The 23731-nt window shown below is 39.3% G+C and overlaps 1 protein-coding gene across 3 annotated transcripts in view; it reads left to right on the plus strand.

Moving 5' to 3' along the window:
- Peli1 (pellino E3 ubiquitin protein ligase 1) overlaps window positions 1-3173 on the plus strand; it is a 196454-nt gene extending 193281 nt beyond the window's left edge. For all 3 annotated transcript variants that reach the window (XM_090336819.1, XM_090336818.1, XM_090336820.1), the window contains exon 7: window positions 617-3173. In XM_090336819.1, coding sequence (XP_090192945.1) covers window positions 617-1183 — 567 coding nt within the window. In that variant the 3' untranslated portion in view covers window positions 1184-3173. The remainder of the gene's footprint in view (window positions 1-616) is intronic.
- Window positions 3174-23731: the final 20558 nt, after the last annotated feature.

Here is a 23731-nt window from a genome sequence, read left to right on the forward strand (position 1 = left end):
ACCTTTACTTCCTTAGCTGAGATTACATATAAGAGCTACTGCTCTGAGCTCTTAATATTTCAATTAGGAAAGTAATAAGCATTTTTCTATCACATTATTTTAATATATTTTAAAGCTTAACTTTTCTAGATTTAACCATATTTTTGCCTTTCTGTTTCTATCTTTGTGTTTGTTTCATTTAAAAACTAGGCTTGGGCTGTGAGTGTAGCCTAATGATAGCATTCTTGCCTAGCATGCACATACCAGAAAAAGCTGAAAGTGGTGCTGTAGCTTAGCTGGTAGAGTGCTAGCCTTAAGCAAAAAGTGTCCAAGGACAGTGCCCAGGCCCTGAGTTCAAGCCCCAGGACTGCCCAAAAAAAAAAAGAAAATGTTACAATTTCATTAGCCCTGTGTTTGTCACAAGTTGTCTTTAGGCTAAAAAAGTGACATGTTAGTGTTCAGTAATTTATCTTTGGTTTTTCAAACTTATGTTTTCTTGATGGCTATTAGAGTTCCTCAACTTCTTAGTAATCCTAGGAAATCTGGCTTAAGAAGAAGTTACTCAAGATATCCCCAAAACCCATTTAAAATCCAGATCATAGTGGTGAGTGTATCTTTTGATTCTCCTCTCTTTCAGGTGGAAATTGAAACCAATCAGTTACAAGATGGCTCACTAATTGATCTCTGTGGTGCAACATTGCTATGGCGTACTGCGGAAGGTCTTTCCCACACACCTACTGTGAAGCATTTAGAAGCTTTAAGACAGGAAATCAATGCAGCAAGACCTCAGTGCCCTGTAGGGTTCAACACACTAGCCTTTCCTAGTATGAAGAGGAAAGATGTTGTAGATGAAAAACAACCATGGGTCTATCTAAACTGCGGCCATGTACATGGCTATCATAACTGGGGAAACAAAGAAGAACGTGATGGAAAAGATCGTGAATGTCCTATGTGTAGGTCTGTTGGTCCCTATGTCCCTCTGTGGCTTGGATGTGAAGCTGGATTTTATGTGGACGCCGGCCCTCCAACCCATGCGTTCAGCCCCTGTGGGCATGTGTGTTCAGAAAAGACAACGGCCTATTGGTCCCAGATCCCTCTTCCTCATGGTACTCACACTTTTCACGCAGCCTGTCCCTTTTGTGCACATCAGTTGGCTGGTGAACAAGGCTACATCCGACTTATTTTCCAAGGACCTCTAGACTAACAGACAGTTGTCCTCCAGGACTACATTATAAATTTATAAGCTAAGTGAGTTGGGTTTTTCAACCTGTTGTCCACATCAGTTTCTCTGCTCTGGTCATTTGCATTAAGATGAAGAATTTTTTTAAATGTTTATAATAAACAGTAGCAATTTCTGAGCAAATATCTGGTAAACTCAAGCAAAGGAATTTTTGAAAGTACCAGACTTCTGAATTCTGAGTTTTGAAAATATATTTTGAGGAAAAAAGACATAATCTAATTTGATGCCTTCATTTTAGTGTTTTTGAATCACCCATCCTCAGTGCTGAGAAATTGTTTTGTATAACTGAGGGTACTGCTGGTTCAAACTATGTTAGTTTACAGTTTGTTGCAAACATTGTAAAATACAGCAACATGTATATTAACTTTTTTCTATTTATCTTTATGATAGAAAATATATTAGAATGTTCTTGATAGAGTAGCATGGTAATGATGGTGTCACACTCTCAGTGTGAATGGTAGTGTAGTGAGCACATAGCTCAAGGATTTGCTGACCTAAGAAGGACAAGAGAGCCTCTCTCCTCACCCCATTAAATATGGAATTTGGTGAATTAGAATACTTCATAAAACCAAATTCATATTAATTACCATTGTCTAAGCGGTATTTGTTTTTAACCACAATGAAGTTAATCAGGAAGATTTGTTCCTTAATGTTTCTCTCATGTGTAGTACTAGAACAAAAACTTAATGCTAAAAAACATTTTATATACTCCTTTGAATATGCAATCTAATCTAGATTATCTATTTTTCTTCCATGATGACTAATCTGTTTTTAGAATCAGCAGCATTTGGCAGGTTTATTTTTTGGATAGAAACTACGGTTCTCATCTGTTCACTGTTTCTAGAAAAAAATTCATTTCTGTGGTAAAAAAAGTATCAAACAATGAGAAAAGATAGTCAGTTTATTTGTTTTAGAAACAGAAATGCTTAGTTAATTCTATATTTTGCTTTATCCAGGCATTAGAAAATGTACAGATATCAAAGATTGGATGATAATAATGCCACCCCTCCCCACATTAAAGCAGACCAGCCTTAACTGTAGGCTTGAATCCTAAGGAGAGTTGCCTGTGGAATGACTCAAGTGGGTGCTTGGTTGTCAGGTGAGCATCAGTGACAGCAGAGGGAAGGACCAAACTTGCAAGGTCTGTTTATTCTCATACCCCAGGACATCCTTTGCTTTCAGAAGCAAGAAAATGTTTCTGTTCCTCACAAACCCTTTTTTAAATGCTCCACAAGAAGAGAAAATTGCACTACATCAAACTCTTGACACTTGTAGAAATCCATACACTTTTAGATTAGACAAATCATTTTTAGTTTTAGTCTTTTGATTTCCTTTAGTTTGAAAAATTGTATCATACTTAATTGACTATAGCAAATTTTTATGGTAGCATAACTTTATCCTATTATATCACTTTTTTTCTTAAAAAAAAAACTTGTTGCTTAGAAGCCATGAACTATTTTATTTTACTGTGTCAAAATTCTTTGTTTTAAAAAATGATCATTTGGGTTCACTCAGGAAATGCATGTCAGGAAACTTGTATTATAAGTTTATTAGTTGTGATGTATCAGTAACTGCTGTTACCCCTTTTCAAAGAAATATAATTGATTTTGAAGTTTTTTAGATTGTCACATGATTTGTGACTAATGCAAGGAAATCAAGTCTTGTGTTGTATTTGTTCTAGTCATTTCTATTCAGGCTATATATTGTAGCTTAATTTTTATTTGCAATTAATTTATTCAAACTAAGTAAATACTTTTCAAAATAGATATTTGAATTTGCCTCTCTGAATTCTTTTTTGTATAACTGAGAATGGGTAACCAGAAGTGGAAACTACATGTCTACCCTATACTTTAAAATATCCATTTAAATTACATGAGAAGTTTGTATTTAATATATGTCACACTTTCATCTGTCTCTCTTTGGAAATCATCTCTTATAAATAAAAGAAGTTGTTAGGAGCTAAATAATGGGACCTTTTTTAGAGAGTTGCTTCTTTACAATTTACAAGTTGCATACAATGTTGTTTAGTGTCTCCAAGAGCATTGTCAAGGAAGGAAATTTTTATGGCTTAACATCAAAGTCATCTTCATGTATATAAGTTCCTTAATTTGTATAGGGAACTCAATTTCCCCTCATCTACCATATTAGTCAACAAACATAACATGAAAGACAGACATTTGAGACATAAGAATCTTTTACCAAGTTATCTTCTTGAAGCTGCACTTGCTTATTACTTCACTAAAAAAAAAATCCCTGGTATATGTAAAGCAGCATAGGAATAACTCATCATAAGGTATATTTGTATAATAGCATGTGAGTACTTCACCTTTTTCCTCAAGGTATCTGAAGAACCTTCCTTGAGTGTTGCAGGTTCTGACACAGACTGAGAATTTGTCAAAATTTTGTTCTCTATTCCTTTTTTTTTTTTTTTTTTTGCCAGTCCTGGGCTTGAGCTCAGGGCCTGAGCACTGTCCTTGGACTTTCTCAAGGCTAGAGGTCTACCACTTGAGCCTCAGCACCACTTCCGGCTTTTTTCTATGTATGTGGTACTGAGGAATCGAACCCGGGTCTTCATGCATGCTAGACAAGCACTTTAACCACTAGGCCAAACTCCCGGCCCTGTTCTCTATTCCTTTATAAAATAAGCAATTCTAAAATTGTCTCTTCAATCCAGTTTATCATATTTAGTGACATAGAATCCATTCCTTTCTCTTTATGCTCTAAGCATTAATCTTGCTTAGAGCACATGGTCTCAACCTGCACTTTTGGAATTACTCATATAAGTGCCGTGCCCTCAGATTTTACCTACTGATTCTTATAACTTGTACTTAAATTCTTGGTGTACACCAAATCTTATTTCAAAAACATCCTTGCCTTCCATCAGATGTGTATTCTAATAAGGAAGAGGGGGCGAGCAAGACAAAGGAAAGTAGACATTATGGAAAGAACAGAGACAGGTGTGCTGATGGACTGTAACATATTTTTATACCAAAATTCCTGTATCAGACAAGATTTTTGTCAAAAGCAAAAGTGTTGTTTTTGCTTTTTTTGTTTTTAGACAGAATCTCTATATGTATCCCAGGTTGTCTTTGAGCTTGTGATCCATCTGCTTCTATCTCCCAAGTGCCGGGATTACAGGTGGGTGCTACCATACCTGCCTTTCATTTCGTTTTTATGATCACTGTTCTTTACATACCCCATGATAGCTTAGAAACAAAGCAAGAAAAAAGGACCCCTCTGTATTAAAAATGGTGAATCTTCATTAATAGAGTAGAGATGGCTTTCAGGTTTCTCTCTGAGGAAATTGAATTCTGTTTTCAACTGCAGTTAACCTCCTTTAGCCAAGGTAGTCTCATAGTAGTCTTCCTTCACACCCAAGTACACCTTTTGTCTCCTACTTTTTAAAATTAATAATGTTCAGTTTTCTTGAATTGTTAATCATTTGCTGCTTTAAATCTTTTCTGACAGTGATAGCTCTGGCTAGGTCAAGGTATGATTTTCCTTAACATTTTAAAATATTAAAATGCTTATGGAAACAGTTCTTGTACTTTATAAAACTGGATGTTTTTAATAATTTGATTTTTCTGAAGGCAGTATGCCTGTCTTTGGTAATTGCCAACAGAGGATGGAGTAATTAAGATCAAGAGTTTTCCTAGTCATTGTCATAGATAAACTATCCTGTATCATAGTCACGTTAGGTTAGACTTTCTTTCTGAGCTACAAGGTAGATACAAACTTTCTTGGATGATCAGAGAGAAAACTGAGAAGTCAGACTTTTAAGCTGAGTGTTCAAAAGAATGAAGGTGACACAGCTAGCAGTTTTATTAGAAAATGTGCTTTTTCCTGGCTAAACAAGGAATGGGGGCTGGAACTGGGAAGGGGGGGTGCTGTACAGTTGTTCTGACTCTATAGCAGTAATTCATCATGGCAATAAGAAAAAAATCCATAGATATACCAGGAAAGAGCATAAAGGATTACAGAGCAAAGGAATACCAATTATAGCCCAAATTATGCTATCCAACCTTTAACTTTTGAGACGTGATTATTGATGAAGAAAGGTTTATAAGAAAACCAGTACTGAAAGGGAAAATAAAGATCGCTTGTCTTATGTTCCCTCATTTATGGAACATTACTGTATAACTATCGGTTTTAGAAAACAATCAAATTTAAACTAAAGGAATCCTCAATAAAGTTGAGATGAGCCAACCTAGTCCTAAACAAGTAAGATTATTGATTCATACCTGTTTTTTTTTTTTTTTTTTTTTTTTTTTTTTGCCAGTCCTGGGCTTGAGCTCAGGGCCTGAGCACTGTCCTTGGACTTTCTCAAGGCTAGAGCTCTACCACTTGAGCCTCAGCACCACTTCCGGCTTTTTTCTATGTATGTGGTACCGAGGAATCGAACCCGGGTCTTCAGGCATGCTAGGCAAGCACTTTAACCACTAGGCCAAACTCCCGGCCCCTCATACCTGGTTTTTAAACCCCATATCTGTCATACTCTTGCTTATTATGAATGAGTCACAAAGATTGTTAACAATGTTTTGACTGTTGAAGCTAAGATAATACATGGCTTTTAATAGGTTTTCATTCTAAGTGTCTGCAGAAAATTGTCATGTAAACAAAGGTTCCCAAGTTTAGGGGATGGTCTGCTTCAAATATTGACTTAAAAAGTGGTCTAGTTTGGCTGTGAGTTTGGCCCAATGGTAGAATGCCTGCCTGGCATGCACAAAGCCCTAGGTTCAATTCCTTGGTACCACATACACAGAATAAGCCAGAAGTGGTGCTGTGGGTCAAGTGGTAGAGTGCCTTGGGCTGAAGAGCTCAGGAACAGCACCCAGGCTTAGAGTTCAATCCCCACTACTGACAAAAATAAATGAATAAAAATATTTTTTTAAAAGATGTCTAGTTGGAAGTGAAACACAGAATTCTAAGGGGACTGTAAGCTCTGTCTGGTATGGTGGTATGCACCTGTAGTTCCAGTCACTTAGGGATGCTAAGTCATGAGCCCCCAGAAGTTCAAGGGAAGTCTGGACAACATAATGACATCCTACCACATCCAAAAAGAAAGAAAAGCCAGTAATTGGTCCTGGGGCTTCAACTCTGGGCCTGGAGCTGCCCCTGAGTTCTTCAACTCAAGGATAACACTCTGCCACTTGAGCCACAGTACCACTTCAGGTTTACTGGTGGTTAAGTGGAGATAGAGTCTCATGGACTTTAGTGCCCAGGCTGGCTTTGAACTGTGATCCTCAGATCTCAGCGTCCTGAGTAGCTAGGATTACAGGTGAGAGCCACAGGCACCCGGAAAGCCAGTAGTTTTATTTGTAACCCTATTGTATTTACATAAATTATTAAGGGTAAGTGTTTTCTCAATGGAAAGAGTCCTTAACTTTATTAATTTGCTGAAGTTAGGATAGTGGTTTTCCATAATGCACCTCTGCAGAAATACTCTTCAGTTTAGTTTATTAGATTCCTTTCAGAAAACTTAAGTCATCTGAAATGGAGATGGTAATTAAGGATTTAATGTATCAATGCATGATATTTTTTTTCTCTTTGGTAGGTTGTGGGGCTTGAACTCTGGGCCTGGGCACTATACCTAAGTTCTTCAGCTCAAAGCTAGGACTCTACCTCTTGAGCACCACTTCCAATAATTTTTTTAATATACTGAGTTCACAATATAATAGCATAACAGTCATTTGAACACCAAATGTCCATAAAGTGGCAAATCCTTACTTGAGGAGGTGGGAATTGAATTGGACCAGGTGTAGAGAGACAGGAAAATGGGAGGTGATACAGAGTGTCAGGTGTTTACAGGTAGGAGCTTCTTTCAAAGCAAGAATGAGTTCAGGTGGCAGCTAAGGAGAGGAATGGTGGTGGGAGCAATTCCCCAAAGTGAATGTGGCTAGCCTGTTAGAAACCCTAAAGTAATTCCCAAGTTGAGTTTGCATAGAGGATGGAGAAGGAAGAACAGGCAGTTTCTTACAGGATCAAATAACTCACTACTTTCCCCCTCCCCCACCTACACACTCCAGAGCCAGATAGTTGTTTTTAATTGAGGGGAGGAGAAAAAGTATAACTTCTCAAAATGAGCAATTTGAAAGGGGAAAAAAGTTCATTTGAGTGTGCAATCCTGGCAAGTTTTAGTACTATCCTTTCTGTAATCGTTTTGCAATGAATGCTGACATTGATTTATCACTCATTTTACTCAGAATTCACCCATGGCAGCACACCCTAAATTGTGCTGTGCAAAGTTGGTGTCTTAATTGCAGAAATAATCTAATTATGGTTTCTGTGATGAGATGGAAGTCAAAGACCCTTTTGGAGTGTGTGGCCTTTTGGATAAAAACATTAAGATTGTTTCAAAGCTATAGTGTTTGTTCTAGGACTTTCATAGGTTCGAGAGTTTACAATGGACACGTTTGAAGATACTTTTATGGTTTCATTATTGCTACTAACTTCAAATACAGCCATATTTACTTACAAAAGTATTTTCATTACTCTTTAAATACAAATGGGATATTGAAAATATCTGGGTGGGATTCTACAGCTAGAAGGAGTTGTTCAAACAAGGCATAAGTCCTTACTACATCCTCAGATACTAGTCTTTAGATCTTTCTTTATCAGAATAAATAACAATGGGATATTAGTTATTCTTTGAAAAAAAAAAAACTTAGAGACTAAGTGAGGGAGAGGTTAGGAAATACCTAGATAAGCAGCTGCCCTTCAGAAAGGATGCAGTGGATGCAGTCTACCATTTCATGCAAAATACTTTTCCAGAGCTGGGAGTTTGACCTAGTGGTAGAGTGCTTGCTTAGCATGCATGAAGACCTGGGTTCAATTCCTCGGTACCACATATATAGAAAAAGCTGGAAGTGGTGCAGTGGCTCAAGTGGTAGAGTGCTAGCCTTGAGAAAGCCCAAGGACAGTGCTCAGGCCCTGAGGTCAAGCCCCAGGGCTGGCAAAAACAAAATAATTTCTCACTTAAAGCCAATGAATTATCTGTAGTCACTAATCTCAGTACCTGCCATCCTACAGGGGAAAAATAATAATTAAAAAAATCCAACCCTTTGATGGTTAATGCACATGAATATGAGCTCAGGGAATTAATGCTTGTGATACTTCATCTTAGTTTCCTACTTCTCTAGAGCTGTTCTTTTATATGGAATTACACGTGCAAGCGGTCCCAGACTAACAAATTCAGTCTCTTCATTTGGAGAGCTCTATAGCCTCTTTGAAATACGTTAAATTTCCATTATCTTCATGCTAAGGACTTTTAAATTATTCAGTGGCTAATGGAAAGGACAATGGAAATACTTCATAGCTGAAACACAGCTAAGGCAGATTTGGGAAGAGTACAAAGCAAAGAGGCAGTGTATCTAGGACCTGTCACTATTATTAGCTTGTTGACATGTATTTACATGTTAACCTGTGACTCCAGTTTGAACCAGTTTGATCTGCAAAAATGCTTAGTTACAAATCAGATTTTAAAAATCTAATCATACATGCCTTCATTGGAATGGAGTAAGTATACATAGCAATAAAATGTGCTACAAAAACTTTGAGCAGAAGAATTTACGTGCATTTTTAAAATTTTTTATTTTATTTTATTTTATTTTATTTTTTTTGCCAGTCCTGGGCTTGAGTTCAGGGCCTGTGCACTGTCCTTGGACTTTCTCAAGGCTAGGACTCTACCACTTGAGCCTCAGCACCACTTCCAGCTTTTTTCTATGTATGTGGTACCGAGGAATCGAACCCAGGTCTTTGTGCATGCTAGGCACGCACTCTACCACTAGGCCAAACTCCCGGCCCCAAATTTACGTGCATTTTAATAAAAAAATAGCATGCCTGTAAAACATAAGACCTGCCTTTTTCTCTCATATGTGGAACCTAGAATTAATTTATAAGCATGTAAGTAAACACTTTGTGATGGTATTCAAGTGTATATAAGTGTATTAACCCAAATATGGTAGGCTCAGGAGAGAAGCCAAAAGTTATAATTATTAGAGAGGCTAACATAGTCCAACACAATAAATATCAGGAAATGGGCACTCAAGAGGGATGACTTAGATGCTTACCAGCACTTTGCCTTATGCCTATAATCCTAGCTATTCAGGAAGCCTAGATCTCAGGATTGTGGTTCATAGCCAAACCTGGAAGAAAGGACCTAGGGACTGCTGTGGCTCAAGTGGCAGAGTACTAGTGGACAGTGGAGGACAGAATCAGGATCCTGAGTTCAAGCCCCAGGGTAAACAAACAAACAAAAAAAACGGGTGCCGTTGGATTAAGAGGACGGGGAAGAAAGAGGAAATGGGGAAGAATGTAACCATAAAATTCAATGCATATTGTACAAAGTTAAGAAAATGGAGGGAAGGGGTAGGATTGGGAAGGATGAGGGAGAATGATGAAAGGGGTGACACTGAACATAACACATTATGTGGATACACTGCTTTGTTGAATGGCAGATCCTTGTACAACTACTTAAAGACAATTTTTTAAAAGATTAAAAACACCTAAACAAGTTCCAAGTTCACAAACCTCTTAGAGCAAAAGAATTTCCAAAACATGTTAGTTTGTTTCTTTGAAGTTTTTCTTTCTGTAGAAAGGTGATTGAAGGCTTTAGAGAATTTAGGTGTAGTTGAAGGGAATTTGGGCCCTGTCAATAACCGGCCTGAAAAAGCAAATTGACTCAATGTCCTTTTTCTTGTGCTTTTGCTGGTTAGCACAGTACTTCCATTTAAACACTTTTCCAGTTAACACAGCACTTTTGAAATGCAAGCCTTTGCTTTTCTGTTTCCTGGTGTTGTCTCTAAGCAAGCTAAACCTACCAATAAGATAATACAACCGAGTCTTTTTGGGATTCCACAGCATCCATTCTCTTTCAAGCTGAGTTGAAAATAGTATAATTAGTAATTTGTAAATTAGTAATTTACAAATGTAAATTTTCATTTAGTGTGGTGGTACTCTGCTCTAATTTCAGCACTCTGGAGGCAAAGGAGGATCCTAAGTCTGAGGGTACATTGCCAGCTACTGTCTCAACAAAGGCTGGACTTGTAGCTCAAGTTTGCCTGCATAATGAGGGCAAAACCCTGAGTTCAAACCCCAGTATTATTTTAAAAAAAAATGATTCTTGGGGCCGGGAGTTTGGCCTAGTGGTTAAAGTGCTTGCCTAGCATGCATGAAGACCCGGGTTCGATTCCTCGGTACCACATACATAGAAAAAAGCCGGAAGTGGTGCTGAGGCTCAAGTGGTAGAGCTCTAGCCTTGAGAAAGTCCAAGAACAGTACTCAGGCCCTGAGCTCAAGCCCAGGACTGGCAAGAAAAAAAAAATGTTTCTTAAGTTATTTTCACATAGAAAAAATTATTCTGTGACCAGAATAAAAATACCAAGGACTGACAATATTGAAACAATGGCAAGGAGACATGGGACAATGCCATACAATGGACACTTCTAACCCCCCTTTCTAACTTTTTTTCTTTTTTTCCAGTCCTGGGCTTGAGCTCAGGGCCTGAACACTGTCCTTGGGCTTTCTCAAGGCTAGAGCTCTACCACTTGAGCCTCAGCACCACTTCTGGCTATGTAGATGGTACTGAGGAATCCAACCCGGGTTTTCATGCATGCTAGGCAAGCATTCTACCCCTAGGTCAAACTCCCAGCCCTGGTCCCACTCTTGGAAGGTAGGTCTGTATGAGAGAATAAAACACAGGAGACAAAGATTTGATCATTTCTAAAGCCTGAGGGGATTATGGAAAGTAAGATGTGTATTATATAAGTCTGCAATTTAATATTCATTGAATATTTGAACAGAATAAAAATGGACCCATATGTTGAGCTAATTTTTAATTTTCTAGCATTCTTGAGATAAAAGGACAGAGGAAAGGGGATCTTCATTTCTGAATAGAGTTGTAAGAATCTTTACTGGCATTTATGACAAAACTTCCTGGTCCTTGAGGCTCTGGGGCAAATCTGAAGGGGAAAAAAAAGGCCCGTTAGGATCTTAAAGTGCAAAGCAAGCAGAGATGTTCTGTATGTGAACCTCACAGTTTACTTTGCTAAAATTAGTGATTACCAGAAAAACCAAAGCATTAAGATGGCTAGAGAAGAATTCTCTTTGCATTCATTCTCACAGTAAAAGTGGTGGTTATACTGAATCTCTCTTAATTGCCTGACCAGACACATTCATCCCCTAAGAAAGGAAAGTGAGGTTTGAATGCCAGATACCTACTTTAGACCCATTTATTCAATAGAAATGTATTGATCTAAGTGAGAGGCATTGGAAACATGAAGATGATTAAAACTGCTAAGACTTCTACCCTTAGAGTGCTGAAAATCTAGGAAAGATAAATAAGCAGGGACAGCCTGTGGGGAAGCTAGGGAGGAGACAGTAGGGAATATAGGAGGGACCTGAGGTCAGAAAAATAAGTGGGAAGAATCAGGAGCCTGAAGGAAGAGGAAGGTAGCCACCAAGGGTGAAGAGGGTTGGCAGGTGGACAGAGGAAAGAGAATTCCTACCCTCTTATGCAAAACAGAGGTGCATGTATTTGTGAGACTAAATGTGGTTAAGTAAGGAGTGAAAGGTAGTGAAGGCAAAAGAAGCAGCCAAAAAAGCAGGGAGGAGGTTCCAGACAGTGCTTTTGTTAGCCATTAGCCACATAGATGCTGAGTTCCAAGGACCTAACATGATCTGATCTCCCCATTTGAAAGATCACTCTAGCTACAGTGATGAATGATGTACAGAATGGTAGGAAGAAAGGTAGAATCTGTAGAAGGGCCCAAGTGAGAGGATGGGGGAACTGGGAATAGGGAAAGGGGGATGAATCTGAAACATATAGCAGGTCTTCATGGCTGATTGCATAGAAGAGGAGCCATAACTTTGGTCTGGGCAGCTAGTGGATTGTTTATGCAGAAAGAGATGAGCACCCATGAAGCTGTTCTCTTGGCAGTCTGAAATGCCCACTCAACAAAAAAGTCTTCCTTAGAAATGTGGATGAGAAGCTGGTTCACACCTGTAATCCTAGCTACTCAGAAACTGAAAGCTGAGGATCTGGGTTCAAAGCCAGCCCGGCACTAAAAAATGTGAGACTTATCTCCAATTAATCACTAGAAAATGGGAAGTGGAGCTGAAAAAAAAAAGAAATGTGGATGAGAGGGATCATCAGTTTAATATACTACAAGTGAGTTATGCTAGAAAGCTGGCACCGAGGGTGGCAGGGGACACAGGGTCTTTGGTAAAGTCTGAACTGCCCTTGCCACTGCTGAAGTTTTAGCTATTTGAAGCAATACGTTCCTTTAATGGTTTAACCTGTTCAGCTTGCATTTTCTATTACCTGGAAATGAAAATATTAATAAATAAAAGAGGAACTGTTGAGTCAAACAGTGAGTGAGAGTCAAGGATCCAGTAGATGAATGAAGGGGTTTGTGTCTTAGGGGGAACATGAGGGAAACTGGGAGAAGAGGTCTGCTGAGTTGGCCTGATGGGAGATTTTATAAACATTAGTCTCTGTTCTCTGGGGCTGGAGGCTGGGGATAACCAGAACAGTTCTAGCATTATGCTCAGATAATTCAGTGAGGTTTATATTACTCCAAAGTGTAAAGGAAGAAACTTAAAACCCAAGGACCTAAAGCTAATAGTTGTCAGACACAGGTCCTATTGAGTTGAACTCCAGAGCCTGCACCCTCTCTACTGCCTCTCCATTGCTCACCTAAAAGAGTGTGTTTGGTGTACTAAGCACAGGTGGGATGTGAACTAGCTCGGGAGGCAAGATAGACAGCTTACAGAACATATCAACACAGCAAAAGGGAACAAGAAATGTAGTTTTAAAGGTAAAAAGTAATCTTTCAATGGGAGACAGGCTCAAAGAGTTATATCACACATAGCACTCATTTTAACTCAGTATGCTTGGTTATGTGTAAAAGTTTGAAATGAAGTATGTGTGACTATGTAATTTTCAAAATTATTATTGAGACTCTAACTGAAAAACACTTAGATTAATCCAACCAAAGGCCCACTGACATCATTAGTGATTAGATATTTTAGATGCATTCCTCTCAAGCTCATACAAAATAAATAAAATATAGATCAGATCCTATCATCTCCCAGTTTTTCTGCTTCAGATCCTTAGCTTCTTATGACTCTTTGATATGCCTCTTCCCCTCTCATTCTGACTCTTGCTCAGCCTGCTTCTTCATGTCATCTGCTTCTAAGGCTGTCCTCTTACTTGGCTCCAGCCATACTGCTGTTTTTCTGTTCTCAAACATATAAGAGTCATTTCTACCACAAGTCTTTTGCATTTACTATTTCTTTACTATTGGAGTTCTTAGATTGCAGCATCACTGCATCCCCTTCAGTGTGAAGTTCTTAATTCGGGTATCACCAATCACAGCAAGCCTGAGGCACTGTCTGCCATATTATTTTATCTTCTTAGTCCTTAGTAATTGAATATTTTTTGTTGACATACATTTCTTTGAACTAGGTCTTGGTTTGTCTTTTTTAGCATTATCTAGCTTTCCTAGTACACAGTAATACTGGTGGGTTAAATTCAACTCATTTCAGCTAGGCACCAGTCACCTGTAATTCTTGCTATTCAAGAGGCTGAGATCTGAGGATTCAAAGCCAGTCTAGCAGTCCATGAGAAAAGGTCCATGAGACTCTGATCTCCAATAAACTACCAAAGAGCCACAAGTAGAGCTATGGTTCAAGTGGTCACCTTGTGGCACCACCTTATGATGCCCATAGTCACTAACCATAAGGATGAAACCACACGCAGATGATCCTAACCGCTTGCAGGTGGTCGAGCATGTTAAGCATTTTTACAAAAACAAAAGCAATTTGGCAGCTAAGCCTGCTAGGTTATTACAGAAGCCAGGGTCTTAAGCATGCGATGCAAACACTCTTACCCTCTACCTGGACAGTTCTTTTTATTCCATTTTATTTGTATGTTAAACCCTCCTTAGGCCAGTGTGGCTTTTTAGTGAAAAACTTGTCAGTAAGACAAAAGTAGCATCTATTATGTTACAGAAAAGCAGTTGTTTTTAAATAATCATGTCAGATCAAAGAACACTTTGTTAGCTTATTTGCTAGGTACAAAATGTGAATGATTTGCATGTGTGTTGGTGTGAGTTTAACCTGCTACAGACTGCCTACTATTTTAGGGTCCCCTGATTGCTGAAAGCTGTTTACTTCATTTCTTTCATTCTAAGTATAGAGGAGGCTGAGCTGATCAGAAGCATGAGTAATGGAAGATGCAGTTAATGAGTCTTCAGGCATATTATAAAATCAAGCACTGACAATTTTTAGGTGTTGCTTGTACTTTTTTTTGTAGGACATGGGGCTTGAACTCAGGGCCTGGGCACTGTCCCTGAGCTCTTTTGCTCAAGGCTAACACTTCACTCTACCACTTGAGCCACAGCTCCACTTCCAGTTCTCTGGTGGTTAATTAGAGATAAATCTCATAGCCTTTCCTGCCCCAACTGGCTTCAAGCCTAGATCCTCAGATCTCAGCTTCCTGAGTAGCTAAGATTACAGACATAAGCCACTGGCATCAACCTTGTACTTTTGAAACTGAAAACAAAGCTGTCCTTGGTATGTGCTTTAAATTTTTTTACTAGCTGGTTGATACATTTGGAAATCCTAAACAGTTGCATAAACACTGAAGCAAGGACTGTGTGTGTGTGTGTGTGTGTGTGTGTGTGTGTGTGTGTGTGTGTGTGTGTGTGTGTGTTGAGACAGGTGGTTCTTGTATAATCCAGGCTGGCTTTGACATTACTATCTTGAAACAAAAACTTTAAAGTTCTTTTTAAACTCTGCTCTGGGTGACATGTTCTTGAACAAATGCAGGAAAACAAGTCCCCACTTATTTCAAACCAGTTAAAGTTAAATATCCTTCACCAATCCTGGTGTGTCACCATATCCACAATTTCTTCCATCTCTGCTTTGGCTTTTAATCCTAAAGTTCTCTTTTAAAATCATACATTCCTGATAATAGATATTCCTGTCCACAGGAGACATTACCAGTGCAAGAGCCCTGGAAGAGGAAGAAAGAGGTACACTGGAGAGACTAAGCAGCAGCTCTGAGTTTTCTGCATCTAGAGTAGACCACTGCAGGACAGTACAGGATAGACATTTTGGGGAAGTGCAGGAAAGAAATGTAGGGAACTCTTGAATAGTACAGGGCAGTTCAAGAATGAAAGGATGGGCAGGACAGGGCAGTAGATAATGGCAAATCAAATGGTTTTATGAGCCTGTGTGTGTGTGTATTTGTGTGTGCATGCGTGCACGTACCTGTCTGGGGCTTGAGCTCAAGAGCTGGGCACCATCCCTGAGCTTTTTGCTCAAGGCTAGCACTCTAATACTTTCAGCATTTTTTAAAATAATAATTAGAGATAACAGTCTTGGGGGCTTTCCTGCCCAGGCTGGTTTCAAATAGCGATCCTCAGATCCCAGCCTCTAGAGTAGCTAGGATTATAGGCATGAGCTACCAGCACCCAGCAATGAGTAAATTTGTGATGTGAGTTACTATATGAAAATGGAGTTTTAAAGTTTCAAGTGTTGTTATGAAATATGAATTTTGATTGATTTTTCCCAGTTAGGGTCCCAACACCAAACAGATGGCACCCTTAATTTAGAATAACTTGAGAAAACGTTTCTTTTCTTTTTCTTCCTTTTCCTCCCTCCTTTTTCTCTTTGGCACTTTTACATGCTAAGTATGTGATCTGACACCAATCTGCACCCTAGCATAAAGCTTAATTTCAAGGGGACTCTTTACAAGGGAGTGACTGGCTATGATAGAAGTTCTAGGGCTGGTCTAATTCTTTAGAGCTCAGGAGCAGCAGAGGGGTGACAGCCTGTGGCTTGAAGAATGACTGTCAGAACAGTCCCTACTCAAGGACTGTCTTTGGTCATTTGGAGTGAACCATCAAAGGCACAGAGTCGTAGGCTGCCTTACTAGGAAATATCCAAAAGGGAGCAACAGGGAAAGGGAACAAGTGCATGTGGCCACAGTTCACTCTGGCTGGCAGAGAAGGTAGAACAGAGAGGAGGAAAGATCTGGTTTCCCCCACTTCCTTGACAAGAAGGCTAAGGAAGAGCTGTCCACACCACACACTTTGCCATGCAAACACTGTCCAGTGTGAATAGGATGTAACCTCACAGTCCAATTTGGAGGGTTGTTTTGTTTTGTTGTGTTTTTATTTCCCCCAGTGCTGAAAATTCAATCCAGGATCTTGTGCATGCTAGGCATGCTAGGCACTGAGCTACTATTCATTCCTGGATTTGGAGTTTTGATTCATATTTTCCACTAGACATTCTAATTCCTGCATTGAGACAGTGAAGCTGAAAATTGACAGTCTGTTATCTTAAAGTGACTGAAAAAATGTAAGGTCTGGACAGAATTGTCACACTGTAGAACAGAATGATTACACACACATATTCACAACACACACACATTTTTATATATGTAAAGTAACAAAAAGAAGTTATATATTTGGAAATGGAAGTGTTGTTCAAGTGCTAGAATGCCAGACTTTGAGCAGAAGAAGTCAAGTGAGAATACAAGGCCCTAAGTTCAGGGCCTTTGCACTGGCACCAAAAAATAAGTTACATATTGATTCAGTCAAAAAATTGTGCTCATTGGATTTAGTACTTAGTATTTTTCAGCATTTTCACGGTCAATAGAAACTGATTGGGTGGAGAGTGTGGCCTAGTGGTAGAGCGCTTGCCTAGCATGCCTAAAGCCCTGGGTTCGATTCCTTGGTACCACATACACAGAAAAAGCTGAAGGTAGTACTGTGGCTCAAGTGGTAGAACACCAGCCTTCAGAAAGCTCAAGGACAGTGTCCGGACTCTGAATTCAAGCCCCAGGACTGGCCAAAGAAAAGAAAAGAAACTGATCTTAAAGAAAGTGTTTGACATACCTTGTGTGGACAAGCCAGGTCACACTCAAATCCAAACCAGAAGTTTGAATTCCATCAGCCTATAGCTTAAATCGCCTATAGGCTCACACAAGAAGTTAGCACTGTGGCAGATTTCAAAGGAATTTAAAGACATTGATTAGCTGTCTTTTTGTTGCCCCTTTGATAATGGCCCTGTCGTAATATAGTATCTGGTGGGTAGGGACAGATTACTGGCCAGGCTTTCTTGTTACAGTGACTTATGCCTCCTCTCTGAGGTTTAGAACTTAGCTATGTGATTCAGAAATTCAATTTCTTCTGTTCACCCAAGAATAATCAGGGCATAAATCAAGAATGTGTGCCCTTGCTCACCTCACAACAGATTTACTGGTAAATCAAAACATCTAATGAACTATACAGAAAAAAAGTTACGGTTAGAGTCAGGACTGGTTATCTGGCTATCATCTGGTCAACACATGCTGTGGCTGAATATATGAAGATAAACTATACACAAATCTGACATTTTAATTATCAAGGAAGTAACCAGCTGGTACAAAATTTGCTTAGCATGCTCAAGGATTTGGGTTCAATCCTCAACACCACAAAGAAAAAGGAGAAGGTAAAGGAAGTGGAGGAAGAGAAAAAGTATAAATTCCATTGGTAGTAAGCAGAAAGTATAAGCATCACATATACATGACAACATATAAAAGTTTGCTTGACTGATTGAATGTGTGTGAAACAACCTAGATTATTTCTCCAAAGCAAATATGCCTGTATTCTTTACATATGCCTGGGTTATTTGTTTACTTGCTTGTTTGCATTTTTGTTTTGTATGTTTTGGGGAGTATCAGTCCTGGGACTTGAACTCAGTGTACTGTTCCTGAACTTTCTTGCTCAAGCATAGTGCTTGAGCCACAGCTCCATTTCTAACTTTTTTAGTGGTTAATTGGAGGTAAAAGTCTTAGAAACTTTCCTGCCTGGGATAACTTTGAACCATGATCCTCAGATTCTCAGCCCTGAATTGCTAGGTTTACAGGTATAGGCCACAGGCACTTAGCTTTTATTTATTTATTTTTGCCAGTCATGGGGCTTGAACTCAGGGCCTGAGCACTGTCCTTGAGCTTTCTCAAGGCTAGCACTCTACCACTTGAGCCACAGCATCACTTCCAGCTTTTTCTGTATATGTGGTATTGAGGAATCAAACCTGTGACTTTGTGCATGCTAGGTAAGCACTCTACCACTAGGCCAAAATCCCAGCCTGCTTTCATTTTTAAGGGTATTTGTTGTTGTCTCTTTTTTGGCAGTAGAGCCACACATCCAGTCCCTTCTGGGTGTTCTGATGTGTGCATACCACAATATGGCAAAATCTTGGAATCATAAAACTTTGATTAGCCAGAATTGAATCTGAAGCCTTAATTTAAAAGAGTTCTTTTTGATTCTTGGTCCAGATATCTATTTATTAACTCTCAAGTCCTAATCTACCCTCTCTCACTATTCTGCCCTGTGATGTTGGAGGTATAAACACTTTTATTTTGCAGTCTGCAGAATGTTAAGCTTTGTCAGTAAAGAGTGCTGAATGGCCATTGGAGGAGAAAATTGCTTTTGTGTGTGTGTGGAGTAGTATTAGACATTGAATCCAGAGGTTTGTGCATGCTAAGCAAGCAGTTAATACTGGAGCACAAAAGGGCTGCCATTTTGTTTGTATTTTGTTTTTGAGAGTCTCCCTAACTTTGCTCTAGGTGAACACAAACTCAATATCATCTTGTCTTTGCCTCTGAGCAGCAGGAATTACAGACTTATGACACCTGGCTATGAAAGTATTTCTCTTACTTGTTCTGAGGTGCCTGGAGTGCTTCTGAGGTCATGGCAGCTGGGGGTGCTTAGAATCCTGCTGCACTCAGTGGCCCAGTAAGTCTCATGGACACTCTAGCAGGTGTTTCTTGCTTTCTGGTCCCTACTTGTAGCATCTCAGTAGATTGTAGATTTCTTTATTATCTCAGGGTGACAGTCACATTTTCTCCAATGAAGTCAGAATCTTATGAGAGAGAGAGAGAGAAAGAGAGAGAGAGAGAAAGAGAGAGAGAGAGAGAGAGAGAGAGAGAGAGAGAGAGAGAGAGAGAGAGAGAGAGATCTTCCAGATTTCTCCTTTCTTAGATTCACAGCCTTAGTCCTAGAGCAAACATTCTAAGTGGGGCTGGAGTTTGGTAGTTGGTAGGAAGCATGTGTGACATAATCTATTATTTCTCCAAAGTCACAATACACAAGCATATATGCAGAGAACCTATAATATTAAAATTTCAGAGTGGGGTAATTTTAAAAAAATGTCTAAAAAGTCTCTTTAGGAGGCAAGAGTGAAAAGAAAGTGTTGCAGAACACTGGCCTAGGATTAGTAACCATTGCACCTTCACCCATGTAAGAACAAGAACACTCATGTGCCAGTGTTGAGACTAGGCATAGATATTGCTACCCTAGAAAGTTCTTTATGGCACATCATTATGTACTTGCAGACAGCCTGTCATTTAGGAATAGGTCTCCACACTGGATTATGGAGAGATGTTCATAAAGATGTCTGTCACAGATGGGGTAGTACAATGCAGTTGGGGTCTATCACTAGAGAAACGGTAGGGCTTGAACTCAGAGCCTAAGTGCTGTCCCTAAGCTCTTCTGTTCAAGGTTAGTGGCCTACTACTTGAGTGACAGCACCATATCTGGCTTTCTAGTGTTTTTCTGGTAAGAGTCTCATGGACTTTCATGCCTTGGCTGGCTTCAGAACCACGATCCTCAGATCTCAGCCTCCTGAGTAGCTAGGATTACAGGCGTGAGCTACCAGCATCCAGCCTACAAATGGACATTTAAAAGCACCAGACATGTAATATGGAACCTTATCCAGCAGTTTGAAGACATGAGGTAGACAAGCATAAGGGAACATGGACAGAACTACATTGAACACTGCAGAATTTAAACATACACATTCAAAGAACAATATTATATATGATTAAATCTCAGAAATATGCATACAACCAAGCAAACATTTAAGTGCATTAGAGTATCTACCAGTGCTAGCAATGAAAGAAGAAAATAAAAAGGTAAATAAGTCAGGAAGAGGCCTTGACTGGAGCATGTACCATGAACTAAGCTGAGAAAGTAACTCATCTTTGCACTAAGAGTCCTTTGGGGAGGAGGAGAATGATTACCTCTGTCTTTCTCTCTCAACCATTTTTCGTACTACAAGTGAGACAGGATGGCTATTTTTGAGCAGCAACTCTAGGCTCATTCATCTATCTTGCCCATGTGAGAAAAGCTGATATTCATGAAAAGACAGAATAGAGGATAGTCCTGTAAAGCTGAACTCTATAAGCTCAAATCTAATGCAACTTTATGTACAAAACAAAAATGCAATGTGAGATGAAGAAGAAGAGAGTGGTGGAGGAAGAGGAGGAGGAAGAAGAAGAAAAAAAGGAGGAGGAGAAAGAGAAGGAAAACTGTTACAAGTTATGTCTGTGACACTAGCTTTCCATCAAATAAAATACAAGATGCTTAACATAATATTATGTAACTCTGAATAAAGGAGACACACAGGTAGCTATAAGTCATCTGAGACTGAACAAAACCTGAATTTTGTTCCTAGAGATTATTTAACATTACCAGAAAATATAAAGTGCCTATATGTGTGCTGCATATATAGAAAAAAGACTTGACTGCTTTGTGTTCTACAATAATAATAATAATATAATAATAATATGCTTTATACTGATGATTCATGCCTTTCATCCTAGCTACTACTCAGGGGCCTGAGATCTGAGGATCACAGTTTGAAGCCAGCCTAGTTAGGAAAGTCCATGAGACTCTTATCTAATTAATCACTAAAAAGTGACTCAAGTGGTAGCCTTGAGCTTGAGCTGGCAGGGGTGTGTGTGTGTGGTTGGGGCTCAGGGATAGTGCTCAGGCTCTGTGTACAAGCTCCAGGACTGGCACACACACACACACACACACACACACACACACACACACACACTTATTTTTTTTTTTTTGCCAGTCCTGGGCTTGAGCTCAGGGCCTGAGCACTGTCCTTGGACTTTCTCAAGGTTAGAGCTCTACCACTTGAGCCTCAGCACCACTTCCGGCTTTTTTCTATGTATGTGGTACCGAGGAATCGAACCCGGGTCTTCATGCATGCTAGGCAAGCACTTTAACCACTAGGCCAAACTCCCGGCCCTCTTTCTTTCCCTCTTTCTCTCTCCCTCTCCCTCTCCCTCCCTCCCTCCCTCCCTCCCTCTCTCTCTCTCTCTCTCTCTCTCTCTCTCTCTCTCTCTCTCTCTTCTCTCTCTCTCTCTTTCTCCTTCCTTCCTTCCTTCCTTCCTTCCTTCCTTCCTTCCTTCCTTCCTTCCTTCCTTCTTTCTTTCTTTCTTTCTTTCTTTCTTTCTTTCTTTCTTTCTTTCTGAATTGGCCTCAGGATTCTGTTTGTTTCAAATTGCTGTGGACCAAACAGGAAACAAAGGTGTCTGGTTTGGTTCCAAGACTTCCTTTCTAAGGCTGCCAGGTCTGTCCTCTCACTGGGAGTGAGAGCCAACAAGACTGGCTATTTCTCTGCTTCTGAGAAGGCCTTTCTGCCTAGGTCATTGCAGCTGCAGACGCCACCTGTACAGTGAGTCTGTTGCCCATTTGCAGTTCATTCTTTCTCATCTCCAACTGTCTTCTTGGGCAGATGACTGCTGGAAACTCACATCTCTTTTATTTTCTTCAAACTAGAGCTGTTTCACTTCAATGACTCTCTAAGAAGAGACTACTTTTAAATAGGGAAGGAATGGAGAAGAGTAGATTCTTTAGTCTTTGGTTCCATATTATTACCCAATTCTTCTGCCGTATTGCCTTTCATTTTTAAAATCCCTTTTTTTTGACCACTAGCACGAGTGATTATATAAACTACTCACTCAGGAAATCTTTTTTTTTTTTTGCTACTGTTCATTTGGCTATAAATTTAGCTAAAAGCATACCAAAAGATCCTTTAGCCACACACCAAATTTAATGAAAGAAAACTTTAAAATATAGGTAAGCCGTAAAGCCTAAGACATATTAGTAAACAATCATGAAATATTAGAATTGTGTCTTAGAGAACTTTAGCAATGACTGACCAGTGTTGCACATTTTTCTGTCTCCATCCTGTCTCAGTAACTGCTGTCTAATCAGGTGCTGTATTGGAAAGACTCCTTCCTTCAAAACAAGTTTATTAGTTTTTAGAAAACATATGGTGTTAATTGATGATAAAAGTAATACTGTGAGGCACAGATGTTCCCTGTTTTTCATCTGCCAGTCTGTACTCACTTTGAAGTTTATGACCTGATTACAGATTTGGAAATATGACTCAAGCCTTTCAATTCATAGAGAAACACTGAATTGCTGGCCACTGCTAGTAGTCCTTTGGAATTAAATTCCTCACTTATGTGAAGAACAGTAGCCTTTTAATTAAACCTTACAATTAAAGTCCATGCTTCCCTGACTGTTGAAGTATTTAGCACTCAATTGAACATATTTATGCTGGCTGTGAATATTAAATAACATTTACTAAATAATCAAACACCAAGTAACAAAGCCATTTCACAATGTTTATGGTATGTTTGGCTTTGGCTTTTTAAACTTTACTATATTTACTTTATTTCATAGCCATATAAAAAATTTACAAAATACAAATTAACAGGAAAATAACTTTTTATAATCTTACTTCTTAGAGAAAAAACATTTTTGCCTATATAACTCTTAGTCTTCATTTTTTGTCTTATTCAAGAATAGTTTCCTTTGAAATTTCACCCAATTAGACTTGTTTTTCCAAAGGTGAGCTTCTGAGAAATCAATTTCCCTTGCACTGACAACAGTTTCTGCTCTGGAGGGAAGAAATGGCATCCATCCTAACAGGGGAATTGTCAGAATTGGCATAAAGCCTTCTGCCAGAAAGACTATTGTGTGTCAAGAGTCTTAAGAGTGGGCTGCCTTGGGGGAAACTGGCTTCAAAGCAAATTTTACTCAGCTAAGCATTGTTTTCACCTCTCTGATTATTACCTCCCAGAAAGATGTAGGTTTGAACCTCAACTCCTCCTTGTAGCCAGGTAACCCTGGTACTAAATCTCTTTTCTACCACAGTAGCCGCAACTGTGAAATGGGGACAATTATAGTTACAACTCTTCCATTTTCCAGCAAACTTCCCTGCCCTCTTCCCCTCCCCACATTCCCAATAGCCCCTGGGTCTTTGCAAAGACCAGTGAGTTTAAAGCCTTTCCCCCAATAAAAACACTGGAACAGATGTGGACAGCATCTTTGTGGCTGTGGGTTAGCATGACGATTATGTGAGACTCCATCTGAAGGAAACCCCGCACCACACCTGGGATTATTAGAACAATAATCAGTATTACAGAGTGGGTTTGGTCTAAGCCACCTACCTTTTATTTGTCAATATTCTCTCTCTCTCTCTCTCTCTCTCTCTCTCTCTCTCTCTCTCTCTCTCTCTCTCTCTCTCTCTTTTTCTCTCTCTCTCTCCATCATTCTCCCATTTCTCTCTCTCTCCCCCCCCCATCTTTTAACTCTAGTCCACTGCTCTTCAGTAGAACTTTCTCATCAATCATCTGTCCTGTCCAATGTG

The sequence above is a fragment of the Megascapheus bottae genome, chromosome 7 (assembly GCF_031878675.1).
Source record: "Megascapheus bottae isolate mThoBot1 chromosome 7, mThoBot2.hap1, whole genome shotgun sequence".
Lineage (NCBI taxonomy): Eukaryota > Metazoa > Chordata > Mammalia > Rodentia > Geomyidae > Megascapheus > Megascapheus bottae.